The sequence below is a fragment of the Mesoplodon mirus genome, assembly GCF_964341445.2.
Source record: "Mesoplodon mirus genome assembly, chromosome: 11".
Classification (NCBI taxonomy): Eukaryota; Metazoa; Chordata; class Mammalia; order Artiodactyla; family Ziphiidae; genus Mesoplodon; species Mesoplodon mirus.
Window position 1 is genome coordinate 41,567,278 of NC_138987.1, and position 18,288 is coordinate 41,585,565.

Consider the following 18,288-nt stretch of genomic DNA (forward strand, 5'->3'; position numbering starts at 1 on the left):
CGACCTTTGCCCCAGTTCTATGCAGAATTCTCCTCTGCTCAAGCCCCTTCGTGAACATGCATGCGTCTTTAGTTTATTATTTCTTTTTGGCCGCGCCACGTGGCTTGTGGGATCTTAGTTCCCAACCCGAGCCCCTTGCATTGGGAGCGCAGAATCTTAGCCACTAGACCACCAGGGAAGTCCCTTCGCATTCTTTTTGGCTTAGTTGTGTCTTTTGGCTCCACACTCACCAAGAGGTGAACCCGGTTTTCGGGTAACGTAGGTGCCCAGCACTCTGCACAGGTGCTCAGGAACTGAATTGCACTGTGTTCCGACCCTGGGTACAGGGCATTAGGAGCTGCAGGCAGTGGTGGTTAAATGTGCCTCTGCTTCCCCATCTGGAATAATAACGATGGCGACCTCCTCACCTTGTTCCGAGAACTAAAGGAACACAGGTAAGTGCCTGGCACCACATAGGAAGCCCACCTCTGCCCCTCCTTCACTCCTGACTCACTGGCCCCCACGGTGTTCGGGGCTCTGGGGCCCCAAAAGTTCACAGGCTTTTTGAAACTTACAAGCGCGACTTCCCTCACGAATGGGAGGCTCCCTGTAGGCTGGGGGTGGGGTGGGGTTTGTTAGTCAACTTTAAAACCCGCGGGGGGGGGATGGGGGAGGTGCTGAGGGAAGAGAAAATAGCCATTAACTCTGGCTGGCTTGGGCTGGGCAGGGCAGGGCAGGGAGGGCGGACTCAGGAAGGACGGGAAGGCTGGCAAGAGGAAGTGGCTTGTGATCCGGTTAGGTTTTCTTCTGGGAAGGGAAGGGCTTCCAGGGGCAGACAATGGGAGGAGGGGGCCACCAGAATAAGATCACTAGGGGACACTAAACCAGCTGCGTACCTCTGTGCCGAGCCCATCTATGCGCGATCTCATTTGGTTCTCTCAACCACCCCAGGAGGCGCGCACTAGCATCACAGGTTTTACAGACGAGGAACCTGGGACACGGACGGGCGTGTGGTCACTGGGACTCATGGGATCCGAACCCAAGCTGGTCCCATTCCCAGCTTCCGGGTGAGAGTATTTCTTGATGAGGGAAGAGCACGGGTGGACACTCACTCATTCACATTTGGGCACCGATCGTGTGCCCAGCCCCGTTTTAGCTTCTGGGTACCCAGGGATGGACACGGCGGACAAGGTCCCGGCTCTCCCGGGGAGCTGGGGAGAGACAAGTATACGTAATTTCAGAGTGGTAAGAATTCTGAAAGAAAAGAACGCGGGGCTGGGGGAGGGGACTGGCGATTTTAGGTCCGCAGGGTCTTTGGCAAGCAGGGCGTGTTTGGAGAGCCGACATTGGCCCGGGTCTGGACCCAACTCGGGTTGGAGAATAGAAGCTGTGCATGAGTGTGATGCAGGGCCTGGCTGCAGAGAGGCGCCTCCGATTGCACTTAATGGTCTCTGTGTCCCTGCAAAGTGCGCCCGCGCCCATTTTGCAGATGAAGAAGCTGAGAACGCGCGGTGAGCAGTTGCAGGCGGAGCGCGGACGAAGGCTCGGCTCAGAGAGAACCCTCCGCGCACTCAACCGCGCCTGCGCCGGAGATGGGGGCGGGGCCTCCGGGGGGCGGGGCCGGCGGCTAGGGAACCGTGGTTTCGGGGCGGAACGTTCGCGCGCGGCGAGGGCGGGCGCGCGCGGCGAGGTTTTACCGTAACGCCGCGGCCGGCCTCCGTGGGAGTCGCGGCTGGGGGCTGCGCGTCGTCGGCTCCGGCTCCGGCTCCGGCTCCGGGTGCGCGCGCCGTCCCCCCGGCCGCAGACAGACTTCCGCCCGGCCCCGCCCAGCGTGAGGGGCGCGCGGCCTGCCGGAGCCCCCGGAGACTTGGACCGCTGAGCGGGAGGAGGCGGCGGGAGCGCGAGCTCCGACCAGCGTCTCGGCGGCGCCGCGGGTGAGCTGGCTGGTTGGGGAGGCCCGGGGGTGCCGGATGGAGAGCCCCTCAAGACCCCCGGTCTCTCTCGGGATCCACGGCCTCCTCAAGGACCCCAGAGCTCGGTTCCCAAGACCACCGTCTCACCCGCCCTTGGGAGCCCCAGCCCCCAAGACCCCTCGGGGATTCGCCCCGGCCCCCGAGACCCTGTCGCAGTCCCCGGCCACCTCTGGCCCCTACACCTTCAGGACTGTCGAGCCCCCAAACCCTTCAGGGTTTCCCCTAGACCCCGAGACCACCTGAGGCCCTCCCGCCGTTTCAGGGCCCCGGGACCCCTTAGGATCCTCGGTTCTAGAAACCCCCCCAACATTCCCTCAGGACTCCCGAGACCGTCCCTGACTTTCGCATCCCCGGGTTCCCTGAGGCCTTCCGCGCCATCTCTCCCTAGCCCCTCCCCCGGCTCCCTGGGCGCCGTCCCCACCCTCGGCGTCTGCCCTGCTCTCTACCACCGGCCCCGAGGTTCAGTTGCCGTTTGGCTCTCTCTTCGCTGGTCTCGAGGCTGGGTTTCTCAAACCTGAGGTCCGTGGACCAATGCGGTGTCCGTGAAAGTGCTCCTGGGGGTTTGTGAATTCTTGATAATATAAAAGAAGTAGAGGCATATGAGTCACCTGATGACCCTTTGTAACCAGGTAGGGGCTGTGATCTCACCGCAGGCCGTGGCGTCGTGTTTACTGTTGCATTGAGGCCAGAGCAGGACAGGGTTTAATTTTCATGCTCTGCGGTGAGACTCATGGCTCCACAGAAGCACCTAGAAAACAGATCCGATGTGGTGCAGGGCGGCCCAGCTAAGTAGGTGAGGGGCTTGGGGCGGACCAGGACGCCTTGAGCTTGTCTCCTAATTTTGTCATTCATGGAGCTAACTTTTTTTTTTTTCTTTAAATGGCTGTGGTGGGAGAGAATTGTTTGGAGGAAGCAGGACCACATGAGAGGTGGAGGTGACCTCGACCCAGGGTGGTGGCAGTGAGGACCGTGGCTTCTTCAAGCACGGCTAAACTTCTTAAAGTCTAGACCCAAAAGACTAAGTTTCCAGGAATTGGCACTGGAGCCAGAGATGACACAGCCCCTGCTCTCAGGGCCACGATGGAGGGGGGTAGTTAAGCACGCAGGTAGTTTTTATATGGCCTTGAACTTAGCTGGGGTAAGGGTCAGATTCTCAGGAAGGGGTGTTATGGAGGGCTTCTTGGAGGGGAGGAAAAGTGACAGGTAATAGGTGAGCTGATTCTTGAAGGTTGAAATCAAGAAGTTTGCCAGGGTCACTCCAGGCAAAGGGACAGTATGTGAAAAGGTAGAGAGGCATGCCACAGAGCATGTGAGATTTTGGGAACCCAAGAAGTGGGCTGGAGCATAGATTCATCCTGGGGGCGTGGCTGGAGATGTAATACCTCCTTAATGAGCAAGGTCCTCAGGGGCTCTTAGAGGGAATCCTAGGTGGGAAGGATCCAGCTTTGTTCCCTGAGGCCCACCGTGCCCTTGGCCCTTTCTTGAATTACTGCTTCTCCCATCCCCCTGAGTGAGTGATGGTCCTGCTCCGAGCTGAAGAAAGGTGGGCGTTGGTCAGTGGAGCGGAGTGAGGGAGGTGTTCGGGATAGAGGAGACCAGAATGGGGGAAACTGGGAAGCTTGGCAGAGGTGGGGTTTCAGGCATGGGGTAGCAAGAGCGGGCTGGGCCAGGGTAGTCAGGACCAAAGCAAGAGGAGCTCCTGGAGCCTGGTGGAGGATTTGGTATTTGAAGGGAGTGGGGGGCCATCGAGGGGTTTGAGGAGGGGAGTGAAGAGGGATTTTGTGGTTTTGAACAATTGCTGGGTCTGGTGTGGGAGAATTGTTTGGGGGAAGCAAGACCACGGGAGAGGTGGAGGTGACCTGGACCAGGGTGCTGCCAGCGAGGACCTCGGCTTCCTCAAGCACGGCTAAGCTTCTTCAAGTCTAGGCCCAAAAGACCTTTCCAGCTCTTTCTTGTCTCAGTCCATCGTTTTCTGCGTGGGGACTGACGCTGGGAGCTTGTTAGTCCTTTTAGGGGAGGTTTTGGTCTTTTGCCCATAGGTCACCTAGGGCTTCATCAGGGTGACTGTGTGTCCGAGTGAGCCCGGCATCCACCCCAGAGGTGCACATGTGGCACGGTGGGCAGGGGCAGGAGAGGCTGGGTCTCAGAAGTGGACCAGATCATAAAGTGTTTGGAAGCTGGGCCTGGGGGTCCTGAAGGAACTGGGAAGCCCTTGAAGGAGAGACGAGTTCAGATGGGTTGTGTCAGAAGCGTCACTTTGGAGACAGTGTGGGACCGGAAGGGCTGAAACCGGAAGCAGGATGGCTGTCAGTCCAGACAAGTTGTGAGGACTGCGAGGCAAGGCAGAGGGTACGGATTAGAGATCGACTGAGAATAAATCCACAGAACTTTTGTTTGTTGAGGTCTGGGCTTGGGTGCGGGGCAGGGAGACTCGCCCGGTACGGGGACGCCGTGCAGTAGAACTTTCTGTGCTGATGAGGACGCTCTGGGTCTGTGCTGTCCAGTTCACTCGACACGTGTGGCTGTCAAGCACTTAAAACGTGACCAGTGTGACCGAGGAACTGAATTTTAAATTTTATTTAATTTCAGTTGATTAAATCCAGGAAGGATACCCGTCGCGTGCACATGGTGTAGTGGGGATTGCACTGTTGTGGGCTTTGCTGTTTTAAGTGTTACCCCTTTTAGTGTTTGCAGCAACCCTGAGATATAAGATATTATTCCTTTTTTACAGATGAAGGAAATACAGCTCAGAGAGACGGAGTAACTCAACCCCATATTAAATAGTACAGCTGATACTCTGGTTGTTTAACTTCTAAGCCTGGGCTCTTTCTGCTGGATCCTACTTCCTCCCTCAGGGAGCCTCAAGGTCTCTTTCCCAGGAGAATGACGTCCTCTCCAGGGGTGGCTTTGTTTCCCAGCTGAGCCCTTCTTATCTGTTCCATTATCTGCTAAAGTTAACACGGACAGCTGTGTGATAAGCTGCCAGCCCGGAGCAAACAGAAGGCTCTTGTGAGCTAGTTGTTTTGCCCGAGGCTGCTTCTTGCTGCCTCTAGTATCTTCCTAATGCTGGCTGTTTCTCTTAGCATTTCTGGAAAATGAATGGAGCAAGGAAGCAGGTGAACCTGCAGATCAGCCAAACTGTGTGGCTTGGTATTGGTAAGATACAATCGTAAAAAGAGGTACAAATGAGTACCTTACGTGGAGTTTTGGGGTCACAGTGGACCAGCTGGTGCCCGGGACAGTGGCAAGATTATGGGACATAAGCCAGGAATGAGTTTATAGCTTGTCCCCGGACTCCCTAGGGGACCTTGACCAAGTCACTGCCTCTCAGTCTCAATTTTCACATCTGTTATTTAGGGTATTTGACATCGCAGAACCTTTAAGATCCCTCCAGCTCTAAAATTCTATAATTTTAGATTTCACTGGAGGTTTACTTTCTAGAACGTCTCTTATTCCTCTTGGGATGGATAAATGCTGGTGCTTCAGCATTTGGCCTCTGCATTGGTACATTTTAATAAACCATTATTGGCTACTGTTAAGTAACGTGTCTATTTGAGTTGTGCAGCATGTCACATCTGATGGACAAACTGTTAACCAGTGACCACTTCAGATGTTGGCAGTGTTCCTAGTAAAACGTCAGGTATATTTGCTTTCCCTCCTGAGCTGCACTGATGATTGGAGAAAACGTGCAAGACTCCATTTAGCATGGTGGTCGGCCTCTTAAAAGGGTTTAATGTCAGCGCTGGCCAGGTGAGAGGTAATAATAAGAGCCACGTCACAGGGTTGTTGAGAGCTTTATATTGGAATGCGTGTAAAGTGCTTAGTGTTTGCCCTTGAATCTGATAGGGGCGTAGAAAGTGTCAGTAATTAATGTTGCTTTTTGAACTAAATTGTGGCCTTTAAATTTTTTCTTAGTGGTGGGTTTTGTTGTTTTCTTGCTTTGAGCTTATGTGCCCAAGCAGCTCTGTTCAGAGGCACTGGTTTCAAGAAGCAAATTAGCACATTTTGATCATTACAAAATAAGGATTCTTTTCCCCCTGCAGTTTATTTTGACTGAATAAAAAGTGATTCGTTAAGTAGCATGTTTTCAAATTAAGGTTTTATATTTCCTGTAACTTGAAGAAAACAATTCCTCCTGCAGATCTCTTACTAGTAATGACTGGGTTAAGTTTCACCAGAATCCAAGTTAAATGAGTATGTCATTGTGGAGAAGTAGTGTTGAACTGAAAGCTTCCTGTTGCTGAGGGAGAGCAGCTGGCTGCTGAGGTTGTTTATAGTAGTAGATAAACATCTTAAGGTTAAGTGCCTTTCAGATATTTGACTCACTCAAAATCTTCACAACAGTCAGTGATGTGGATGATGGCATTCCCATTTGACAGATTTGGAAACTGAGGTTCAGAGCGATCTCGGGGCTGGGGATATGGTGGTGTCTCCTGTCTCCAGATCCTGTATTTTCTCCACCAGAGCCCCAGGTGTTGTGGTTTCAGGGCAAGCCTCTCCTTTGCAGTTCTGGAAGCTTCATTTTTCAGGGTCCATTTGCACCTCGTTTTCAGCTCAGATGAACCTACTTATGCTACGCAAACCCGCCAGAAATACCTCTGCCAACTAGATCCCAGATGATCTGTTCGTGGTTAGAAGTCTGTCAGATGTACTTGGAAACGTCCTCTGGTTGCCGAATGAGTTCTGCTTCCGTGGCCCCCCTCCCAAGTCAACACGGGGAACCAGATTGCCATGAAAAAGGCAGTTTGAGGGGCTCAAGTTAGAGAAAAGGGCAAGGAGGAGGATGTTAAGGACCAGGTGTGTCAGTGTCAGTGAGCTGTAGCCCCAGGCACTCCCCTGCGATATGCTGATGGAGCTGGGAAGAGCTTGCTTCCTGGCCGGAGGCCTCCAGACTGCCTGGGTGTAGTCACAGGGTAATTGGTTTGGCCTCATTTAAGGACATTCCAGTCCTTAGGAACCACACTGGCTCCAGGGATTCCATTTAATACTAGTGTTAATATTTCAGGTCTCCTGTCTCCTGTGAGTAGCGATTTATAAATCATTTCTCAGTGTGGGTTACTTCTGTAACAGCAGAGTGGTAATACCAGAGCTAGCTGTGTTGCCAGGCCTTTACATTAATCAAGTCATTTGTAGTCACAGTGACCTGACTTTTTCCACAAATTCTGGGGACATCTTATTCCATCACTATGGATTGGGTACAAGTGAGTTAAAAGTGAGCATTTGGAAATTTTCATGAATATTTGCGATGTCCCTGTGTAAGAGGAATATATTTTGAGCATATGTCTACTGTAGGCCTCTCTTCCTTCATTGTAATCAGGGGCTGTAACAACTTGGGAGCTCTCATCTCCATGCTCTTTTATACCACTCAAAACCCATGTGATAATTTATTTATAGGAAAAAGTTAAGAAGTTTTCTTAAGAATATTTTTGAGGATCCCACAGACTGGAAACTTCTAATTCAGGGTTTGTACTTAAGTGAAGGTGTAATTTATGATAGAAAGTGATTCGTTTTAAGTTTTTTATTATGCTACTTGTAATAAAATACTATTCTTTTTTTAAAAATATTTATTTATTTATTTGGCTGCACTGGGTCTTAGTTTTGGCACGTGGGATCTTCGTTGCGGCCTGCGAACTCTTAGTTGCGGAATGCACGTGGGACCTAGTTCCCCAACCAGGGACTGAACCTGGGCCCCCTGCATTGGGAGCGCGGAGCTGGACCACTGGACCACCAGGGAAGTCCCTAAAATACTATTATTGACAAATATTTTCTCCCTCCCCCTCAAAACTTTATGGACCCTTTTCACTCATTGATCTGTGCTTTTTTTTTTTTTTTTTTTTTTTGGTCTTGATACTTTTGTCTTTTTTCCCATCTCTCTGCTTTTTCTAGCTGTGTAGAACAGTAATGAGCACTTCAAAGAACGGCCAGTTCTGTAGATCAGCACCTGGGCCTGGTTCGGCAGGACTCCGGCTGGCCTAGCTGGGGTGGCTCACGCAGTTGTGGTCATCTGGCTGCGTACCTGGCGTTGAACGGTCCCTTGTAGCCTCGCATGCTTGTCGAGTGGATGGTGCTGGGTTGTCAGCTGGTGTGCTCTCCATCGGTGGCTGTCCAGGAGGCTAGACTGGGCTTTAGGAGGCTGAGTTCCAAGAGGGCAGGCTCCAGTGTCAACATGCTTATCAAACGCTTGCTTGCTTGTTAGCTGACATCCCATTGGCCAAAGAAGTCACATGTCCAAGCTCAGAGTCAGTCAGAGCGGGACTGACTACACAAGGGCCAGGGGACCAGGAGGCATGGTGGAGCGGGGGCAGGGAGGTCACTGACAGCCCTGCGCAGTGGAGTTAGGGAGCTGGGGAGCGGGACTTCGTTTTGCTAACTGTAAGTAACAAGTTCGGTGTTCGTAGTTTATTCTGTTTTGCATTAGACTCAGTTTGGTGAACATTTATTTAGTGCTGGACGCTAGGGATTCAAAGGATAAGGCAGTCTCTAGCTACTCTGAAGTTCATAGAATACTCATGATCTCAGATTTTAAGCAGAAAATACCCTATTCAGACTTTTATTCATGGCTTTAAATAAAAAGGACAGGAACTGCTTATACAAATCTGTGTTGGGGCCTGATTTTGCTTTCAGAAAATGCTGATAAGTCCTTGAAAAAAAAAATGGGTTGCCATGATGACTTGGCTTTGGGCCTGCAAACTGTGGTGACGACACGATCACCAAGGAAACCGAAAGGTGCAGTGTCTAAAAGGTCTCTGAAGACTTTTGTTCCTGTTGTCTGGAACCTGACTGGCTTGGAGGAATGGTGTTGGGGATGCGAGCAGAACCCCAGAGGCTTGCCCACCTACAGGAACTTCTAGGATCGGGCACTGAGTGCTTTGGAGGGAGATCTCCTGCTTGGCCCTTGGTTTAAAAACAAGGAGAGAGTTGGGGTACTTTCTAAGTCATTGTGAGATTTGGCTCGGATAATTATGCTGCTGAAAGAACAGGAAATGAGGTAATGTGTTTCAACATGCAGTGTTATAATGAACTGTAAATGTCTAAATATGGGCAGCTATGCAGTTCATCGTTACATAGTTATTGTGTTGAGATTTAATGTAATTGGGTACTTTCTGTGTTGGCTACTTTGATCCTTAAAGACACCCATCGGTATTAAAGCCTAGAGGCTCACCTGCCTATTGAGTTTGGAGCGCATGCGGTTCTGTTGGAAGTGCTGCAGAGCCGGCGCCAGGCCTTCATCACGCTCAGGAGGAGAGTGGGTTTTCAGCGCTCAAGCCAGCAAACCACCAGCCAGGAGTGCAAGCTGTCACCTGTTATGTAAGTGCTCAGTGCTTGCAGTGATAACTTGTTCTTTTGGAAAACTTTGAAATCACTTAATTTTGGAGTTAAGTCCAGCCCACAAAAGTTTAATTTGTTCATACTTTTTTGTAGATTTGTAAATGCAGTGTTTAGGTTTTCCATTTGTATCTATCTTCGTACGTATATGGAGCATCGAAAGCAGCTGAGCAATAATTGAAAGAACTGGAGAGAGATTTTTTTTTTTTTTTTTTTTTTTTTTTTTTTTTTGCTGTACGCGGGCCTCTCACTGCTGTGGCCTCTCCCGTTGCGGAGCACAGGCTCCGGACACACAGGCTCCGCGGCCATGGCTCGCGGGCCCAGCCGCTCCGCGGCATGTGGGATCTTCCGGGATCGGGGCACGAACCCGTGTCCCCTGCATCGGCAGGCGGACTCTCAACCACTGCGCCACCAGGGAAGCCCCTGGAGAGAGATTTTTAAAGTTCTTCACAATGGTGACAGTTTGGGGCATGTGATTTCTTAAGTCATTGGTTGACCAGTGACTGTTTAAAATATATTCTAAAATGTCTTGTAGAGCAGGATGAGGTAAAAGACTCCTTTCCAGGTGGGAAGGAGTAACTATTTTCAAGTGATGTAGATTATTTGGGGGAGCAGGATTGGGGGGCAATTGGATTAGTCAGCCAGTAAGCATCTCGTATTAACCTTTCACATAGGATTGAACAGGAAGGACTCTGAGTTCTGTCCTGCAGTGGAAGGTGGTTGAGAAAGGAAGTCTGCGGCCTCCTGAGCTCTGTGACTACAGAGGTTGACTCCAGAGCATCTTTCCTATGAGAGGTTCTCAAGCTTTCAAAACTCGGTCAGTTAGCAGGATTTCCTATTCCATAGCTGTTAAAACTGAGGATCAGTGAATAGTTAGGTCAGTCATTGAAATCTCCAGGCCAGGGCCCAAGGTTGCTTATACTCGGGATTATATAATATAGTGGAAAACCTCAACATTTATTCCTTTCCTTAGAAAATATCTAGTAGATAAAAACAAAAATGAAACAATTTGACCTTTGATGACTTAGATAGTAACTCCACAGCGGGAAGGAGTTAGGGCCTTGCAGCAGCCTTGGGCAGGTGACGGGCATCAGGGAGCCGCACTTTCCTCACCTGCAGACTCTGGTCTCTTAACATTTGGGCCAAGGTCACAGACACCTTTGGGAGTTTGAAGGGCGCTCTGAACCCTTTCCCATGAGCGGGGGTGGGGGGGCGGAGGGGAGGGGAGGGGGGGAAATGTGCACAGGCACCTACACAGAGTTCTGTATACATTTCCAGGGGATATTCTTACGATCCTGTTTAGCTTTAAAATCTAAAGATGCTCATAGAGTGATTAAGCCTTGTTTCCTTTCCCTGGAAAATTTTTTTTGGTGACCTAATTCTAATTTAGGGGGGAAAAAAGAGATTATACATGTGAAAAGGTGGTTTTCAATTAGTGCTGGTTAGGCTGTGCAAAGCAGGCACTCATGTATTCTGCTGACCACTTTTCTGGAAAGCAGTTTGGCGGTAATGTGCTGAGATACTTTACAGAGTTCATATTCTTTAACTGAGAAATTCTGCTTGTTAGAAACCTCTCCTAAATAAATAATTTCAAAATAGATGAAAACTTTGTGCACAGAGATGGTTGTCAGAGTGTTACAGTAATGCCCTACATTGGGGAGGTAGGTAAAGTAAAGGATAGCATATCAGTAAGATAGAATTTCATGTCTGTTGCTATTACACTTATATTTAGGAATAATTTTTATTTATTTATTTATTTATTATTTTTTTGCGGTCCGCGGGCCTCTCACTGTTGTGGCCTCTACCGTTGCGGAGCACAGGCTCCGGACGCACAGGCTCAGCGGCCATGGCTCACGGGCCCAGCCGCTCCGCGGCATGTGGGATCTTCCCGGACTGGGGCACAAACCCGCGTCCCCTGCATCGGCAGGCGGACTCCCAACCACTGCGCCACCAGGGAAGCCCAGGAATAGTTTTGAATAACATAAGAGAAATGCTTTTATTTAAATGCATGAAAAAAGTAGGATATGACCTATGGTCTCAAATGATGTAAAAATTTTAAAGGAAAAAGTCTAGAGGGAACTCTACAAATGCTAACAGTCATTGCTCGTAGGTAGTAGGATTATGGGCTTTTTAATCATTAGTTTTCTGTATATTTCCTTCTTTGCAGTAAATGTTAGGTAGAGAATTGGGAGGGGGGAATATGATTCTGGAAAAATGATAGAACATGGAGATAGTTTGGCAATAGAGACCTAGCTGATTCGAGAGTCGTGTTTTATGTAAGCTAAGAATTGACCTTTTACTTCGATTATTCCTTTGGACTGGATTTCAGTACGGCCAAGGGGAGGCCTGGCATCTCCTCAGAAGACTTGCTAGGCGTGTCGTGGTCCATCTCAGCGCACTGCTCGGTACCCTCAAGAGCTCGGATAGGCCTGGAAACCCGTGTGTGGCTTACTTTGTCGTGCCATTGTGTTGTCTTCCTTCCGTGATGAGTCGTTTGTGTTCGTGTCACCTGGAAGTGGTTCTGGAGCAGAGTCATGAAGGGGCAGTGAAAACACGCAGCGCTGGACCGCTGCACCACGTGCGCTCCCTCACGCTGGTTTTCCTTCATTTTCCCTCCAGTGTCGACCTTTGCAGAATCTGGGTCTGAGACTTTGCCTGGCCTGTTAAGTCACAGAATTAGGAATGGGGGCTTAGGAACCATTTTGGATGTATGTTTTTGTATACGATGCTTTTCAGTTATTCTAATTTAAAGAAAGCTCCAAGACCTTTGATTTTAATTCCACCCCATCTCTCTTCCAGGGTACTAATAAAAGAACTTCCATCTGGGAAGTAGAAGTCGCTTCTGACCGATTGCTTCTGAATCTCTTTAGGATTTACAGATGGATTCCGTGGAAAAGACAACAAACAGAAGTGAACAAAAATCAAGGTAAGTGAAGTCAACTGCACCCTTAAACAGGTATATAGCTTCCATCACAAGTCTCTTTATATGTTATTTGGTACCTGAGAGGGTGTGCGAAGTGAGAACACCGGCCGGGGAGGGCGTCTCCGGGGCCAGGTAACTACGCTTTGTTCCAAAGTAAGGAACGTTCGCAGAGGCAGCTCTCTTTCTGCCCAAGGAGGCGACTGTCGCCTGGCCTCCATACCGAGCAGCAGGTGACCAGAGGGTCACGTCTAAGGCTGGGGGTGCCACGTTTCACAGGAAAGAAACCTCTGACTGGGAGTGGGTGGGTTACACTTCTGCGAAGTGACGCGGGAGGAGGAGGTGCTTGCCGGGGGGTGGGTTGCAGAGGACCAGCATTTTGCCAGGAGTTTTCTTTTCTGTCCCTGCAATCAGGGATCATTTTATCACCATAGTTTGTATTTACAAGCCCTTTGCAGTTTTAAAGGAATTTAAATTGCTGAGATTTCTTGTTCACAAACACATATCACTTAAACGTGTGCTCAACACTATGGGGGGACTCGAGATGAATAAGACAGTGCTGTCCTGAGTCCCTTAGGAATGAGGGCAGAACGTGTGAGATTAATACACAAAGAGGAACATACACAGGCTCCGTCTCGCGGTTAGTATAACTGGGGGGACGTTGCGTGTGTGTTTGTGTCCAGCATGGGCTGGGTTTGACCTGACGCCTCACGGATGTCCCCAGACCGCATTGTTTTCTTCGTGGTTGCAGTGCTTCCATGTTGGCTTTCATTCTTTCCCTCCCTTGTTTTTAAGTAGAAAGTTTTTAAAAAGCCTCATCCGGAAACAGCCCCAGGAACTGCTCCTGGTCATCGGGACGGGAGTCAGTGCCGCCGTGGCCCCAGGGATCCCCGCCCTGTGCTCGTGGAGGAGCTGCATCGAGGCCATCATCGAGGCCGCGGAGCAGCTCGAGGTGCTGCACCCCGGGGATGTGGCCGAGTTCCGCAGGAAGGTGACCAAGGACAGGGACCTGCTGGTTGTCGCCCATGACCTGATCCGGAAGATGTCCCCTGTAAGTCTTTTCACACAATTGCGTCAGATCTCACTGGGGACACCTGGGCTGTGGGCCAGGTTGGTGAATGAGTCTAGCATTCAGATTTCTCCAGGCCTGCGTCGTGTCTGTTTCTCACCGAGTTGGGCTGACAAGCCGGAAATCTTTCAGTTCATCAGAATATCGTCCCTTTAAACAGAGGGGGTGCCGAGCACAGTGTGGGCTCCTAAAACAGTCCTTGTTAAACAGAGCCTGGATAGGGGACTTGTCTCAGGGAGGTTGCCGTGCTACTCTGGGGACCAGCCTGGTGATGTCACCCTCGTTTAGCGAAGGGACGGAGCAGCCAGGTCTGCTTTTGGTCCAGGCAGGCCAGCCGCATCCCTTCACACGACCAGGGCTTCCCAAACATTGTAAGATGGGAGAAGAAGATGGAGCTTCTTTGTCTGCAGGTGGAAAGGATCTAGCAGAGGAAGAGCGGTTGGTGATACAGGGGACACTCAATGAGTGATGCCCTGGAGCCAGTGGGGTGGGTGCGGAAAGGGCTGAGCTCACACAGGTCACAGCCAGGTCGTCATCGTACAGGACGCACGCAGGGAGCTAGACGGTGTGGCCGAGGCCCGAGGCAGCCTTCTTCCCCTGGGGTTTGTTGAAGAAGTATAGCCGTCATCTGAGAGTTGGGGTGGGGAGATGTTGAGGGTTAACCGAGAAGAAAGCCTGAAAACTAGTACGCAGAGCTTCGACTGCTGCAGAAAGAAACCCAAAAGTACGTGGCTTGACTGTGGTTCCGTTTACATTTCTCACATAAACATTTGGGTAGGCAGCCCCAGGGGAGCACAGGGGCTTGACGGGGTGGGGAACCCGGACCCCCGTTTATGGCTCCGTCATCTTCACCGTGCAGCCTGCACCTCATGCTCCACGTTAGCTGCCCCGACTCCTGCCGTAAGTGATGTGTGCCTGCCAGCTAGTGGGAACGGGACAGAGGGACCGTGCTTCCTCCCTTACGGGGGCTGACATGCAAGTCACTTTGTTTTCATGGCATTGGCCGGAGTTGTACATGTGGCCATACGTGGCTTTACCAGAGTCTGGGAAGTGGTTTTAGCTGGGTGACGATGCCAGGTATGGGTGTTGTATTAATAAGGGGAGCTAGCCTCAGAGGGCAGGGTTTGGCTGCTGCTTGTTTTTGTAAATAAAGTTCTGCGTTCCTTTACACAACGTCTAGGGCTGCTGCTTTCATGCTTCAGGGCAGAGTTGAGTACTGGCAGCAGAGACTGTGGGACCCGCAAAGGCTAAAATAGTTTTCTCTGGGGCCCTTTCTAAAGGAATTGCTGAGCCCTGTCAGGGGAGTGGGGGCAGAGCTGATGGACCAGAGAAGGACCCCCCGGATGAAGCCATTCGTTCGAATAGAGGCCAGCTAGGTTGATGCTTGTTTAGTCAAGGAGGTGAATATTTGGAGCTTTATCTTATTCTCCTCTTAATTTTGTGTATTTTGAGAACTTCCATAAAAAAAAAGAGTTCAAGTGAGGCAGGCAGAATGGTTGTGTTTTCCTTGTGTTCAGCGGGTCGGGAACAGGTGCAGAGTAAGTGGAGAGTTGGTTTTCACAGGGTCGGGGTTTTGCCCAGGGATTCCAGCAAAGCCAGGGAAGGGCAGGGAAGTTGAAAGTGAATTTCAGGAGTAGCTGTAGTGTTACATTATGGAATCTAGGCTGCGTAATGGGAGAAGTTAGGCTGGCGGGGGAGGGAGAGACAGTGGGTCAGTGCCATGGGTCCCGGTGGGGTGAAGTCCCCTGGGAGCCGCGGTGCTCAGAGTTGGGCAGGTGGAGGGAGAGGCCGGCCAGGGCTTCTGGAAAGGGTCCCACTGCTGGTCACGATAGGTTTGGGGTGTGGATGGCGGAGATGGGACAAGATCGCTGGTGGAGGGTGATGGAGGAATTTAGAGGCTGTGATACAGGAAGGATCAGCTGCGTGGATGTGAACCCAGCGTGAGCTGTGACAGAAGCGCAGCCGGAGAGACTCAGCAGCGAGCGGGTGCCAGCCTCGCATGCTCCCTGGTCCGGAGTGTGCGGTGCCAGGGACGTGGGGGGCCGGTCTTCAGGGCAGAAGGAGGCGAAGGCTCACAGAAGCACGTGCAGATGGGAGGGCTCACTGATGGCGCAGCCCCGGGAACAGCGGGGTCTCCAGAGCGGGGAGGGATGGGAGAGTCTCAGAAGAGGGAGCGCCGAGCCCTGGGATGAGCGACCACCTGGGAGGACGTGGCGGGGCTCTGGTGGACGCTCCGAGGCCGATGGGGTGGTGACGGGGGCGCCGGGGGCGGGCAGGGGCCGGCAGAGGTGTTTCTTGTGAACGCACGGGTCAGGCTTCACCGCCCGTCCTGCTGGCCCCGGGGCAGGGCTGGCTGAGGGGTGCTCATGCTGGGAGTGCATGAAGCATCCTCCGGGCGCCACACCCCACTTCTCTGATCCCCGTCACAGCACAGCTCTTCAGGAGCTGTTGTATTCACTCACCTCCTCTCGGAACACAGCCCGGCCAGGCTCCCCTGAAGCCGCTCCGGTCAAGGCCACCAGTGACTTCTGGTGCTACATCCAGGGGCCCAGTCCCACTCCTAACCCTGCTGGGTCTCTCAGCAGCATGACACGCTGTCTTTCAACCAGTTCCCTAGTGCAGCAAGGAGGAGGAGGCCAGGGCCTCTGTGGCTCTCGAGGAGGGGGAGGGAGCCCCGGTCTTCACTGTGGTCTTCAGGGCCCCACGTGATCTGGTTCCAGGTCAGCTGTCTGGCCTCACCTGTGACACGTGCCCTCACTCCTCTCCGGAGATGAGGGCTCTGACCTTGGTGCCTGGCACTGGCTCCTCCCCGGCTTGGACCACCTTCTCCAAAGCTGCCTCCCACCCTCCGCACTCTGCTCCAGTTCCTTTGTCAGACGCCGTCCAGGGGCTGCCGGCCCGTGTGCCCTCTGCCGCGTGGCAGCGAGCCCCCTTCTCTGCTGGGCTTCCCCCCAGTGTGTATCACTGCTGACGTGTTTGCACGTTACCGGCCTCCCTCCCCTAGGGTTTCAGTAAACTCTACGAGGTCAGCCGTTTTCTCTTTTTTAGAAAACGACTGCCTCCCTGGCGCCTAGAGTACTGTCGCCTGCCTAGGTGCTCGGTGGTGGCTGAGAGACGGCAGCTTTGTAACTCTGGGTCCACCTCTCCGTAGCGCACGGGCGACTGCAAGCCCAACTTCTTCCAGGACTGCCTGCTGGAGGTTTTTGACAACCTGGAGCAGCACATCCAGAGCCCGCTGGTGCTGCAGGCCATCCTCAGCCTGATGGAGAGGGGCGCCATGGTGCTGACCACCAACTACGACAACCTGCTGGAGATCTTCGGGCAGCAGCGCAACAAGCCCATGGAGTCTCTGGATCTGAAGGACAAGACCAAGGTGCTGGCCGGCCGCCGGGGCGGGAGGTGGGAGGCGGGAGTGGAGGCAGAGGCGCAGGCATGTTTGCACTGCTGCTGTGGTGTGGCACGAGCTGTCACCTCCCAGCGGAGGGCCCGTCATAGGAGAGGTGCTCTCTGCTCGCCGAGGCTCCTCTCCCCGCTGGAACGAGACACGAAAGGCCTGGGACAGGGTGCTGCTGCCAGCTCCTCAGGACCCCTCGGCTACCTGCCCCGGCTTCCGGTTTGCTTCTGTCCTGCCCGCCCGCAAGGGCGCTCTCATTGTAGGAGATGTGGGTGATAAAGGCTGTAGTTCAGGAAAGCAAGATCACCTACAGTCCTATTGCTGTGAATTTTGGTTAATTGGCTTATTTATTTATTAATTAACAAACTGGGATTGCAGTACACGTCAAGTTTTTGTGCTGATGTTTTTCCCTTAATATTATACTGTGAGCATTTTCCTGTCATCGGGCTGTCTTTAAAAGCATGGTTTTAAATGTAATTTCATGTGAGACTAGATTATAGTTATCATTGTGAGCATATTTTCACAACTATAAATAACGCTACAGTGAAAATTCCTACACTTTTGATAAGTCCCTGGAGAACTTGTTAGGGTCAAAGGGTATGACCATTTTAAAGACAAACGATGTAAATCACCCACGTGTTCTCCAGAAAGATTTCCAGTCTACACTCCTGCAGCTGTGTGAGGGGGACTCCGTCTCCCACGTCTTGCCAGCACGAGGCGTTACTAAAAAACCTAACAAAACACATTTCTCCCAGCGGAAAGGTGCACATTTTACGCTTTTATTTCTTTTATTGCTAAGGTTGACCACAGTTTCATTGCATCGATTGTATTTCTTGTGTGCCTGTGGATTTGTACGACCCCTGCCGACTACGGCTGCTGCCTGTTCCTGCTTCACTGCTGGCGGGCAGGGGGTCCCAGCCCCGCTCCACACACAGGGACACCGAGGCCCGTTGCAATGCTGTCTTACTCGGGACCTGGGGAAGTGTGGGAGCTGCCCTTAGGTGGCCTGTCTCCCGGTGCTTAGCCGAGGAATTGTGACGGGGCCCCGGCCAACGCCTTGAGCGGGCCCCCCCGTGACACGTGGCAGGACACCTGCTCCCGTGTCGGAGCAGCGTGGCCACGTCTGCGGGGCTGCTCCCTGCTGTACCGAGGGCCTCTGGAAATAAGCTGCACGTGGCAGGGAACAGAAGTGCTGGCTCCTCCGCCTGCTCGTGGGGGGCGGGGGCGGGGGTTAGTCCGTTTGTCTGGGGTTATCAGTCCGGCCCGCTGACGTGAGAGCCCGTGGCGTGGAGGTAAAAGGAAAATACGTGATGTGCATCTTCTGTATCTTGAAATGAAGCCAATTTAGAGCTATTTGAGAAATTATTTTTTCTGCATCTTCTGCATCTTGAAATGAAGCCAACTTAGAGCTATTTGAGAAATTGTTTTTTCTGTATATGTGTATTTTTTCTGGGTGTACTAACAATGTATACCTAGCAGTAAGTAAACTAAAACACGTGACTTAGAAGTGAAAGCTTCCCTCATCTCCCTAAACTCATCAGTGTTGACAGTGTGCTGTAATCCCAGATGTTAACGGTATTTTCTACACAACAGTCTCGGTCTCTGAAGAAGTTCTTTTCGATACGGC

The 18,288-nt window shown here is 51.8% G+C and overlaps 1 protein-coding gene across 21 annotated transcripts in view; it reads left to right on the plus strand.

Annotated features, from left to right (window-relative positions):
- Positions 1 to 711: 711 nt before the first annotated feature.
- FAM118A (family with sequence similarity 118 member A) overlaps positions 712 to 18,288 on the plus strand; it is a 113,498-nt gene continuing 95,921 nt past the window's right edge. For 6 of the 21 annotated variants that reach the window (XR_014295317.1, XR_014295318.1, XM_082636047.1 and 3 more), the window contains exons 1-3: positions 12,149 to 12,204; positions 12,994 to 13,249; positions 16,419 to 16,640. Coding sequence is in view for 19 of the 21 variants with exons in the window: in XM_082636047.1 (XP_082492173.1) it covers positions 12,158 to 12,204; positions 12,994 to 13,249; positions 16,419 to 16,640 (525 nt within the window). In the remaining 2 variants the exon portion in view is untranslated. Of the gene's footprint in view, positions 774 to 818; positions 1,047 to 1,651; positions 1,914 to 9,082; positions 9,261 to 9,952; positions 10,096 to 12,077; positions 12,205 to 12,993; positions 13,250 to 16,418; positions 16,641 to 18,288 lie in introns of those variants that run through there. The other 15 variants (XM_082636053.1, XM_082636057.1, XM_082636052.1 and 12 more) reach the window with 15 other exon arrangements.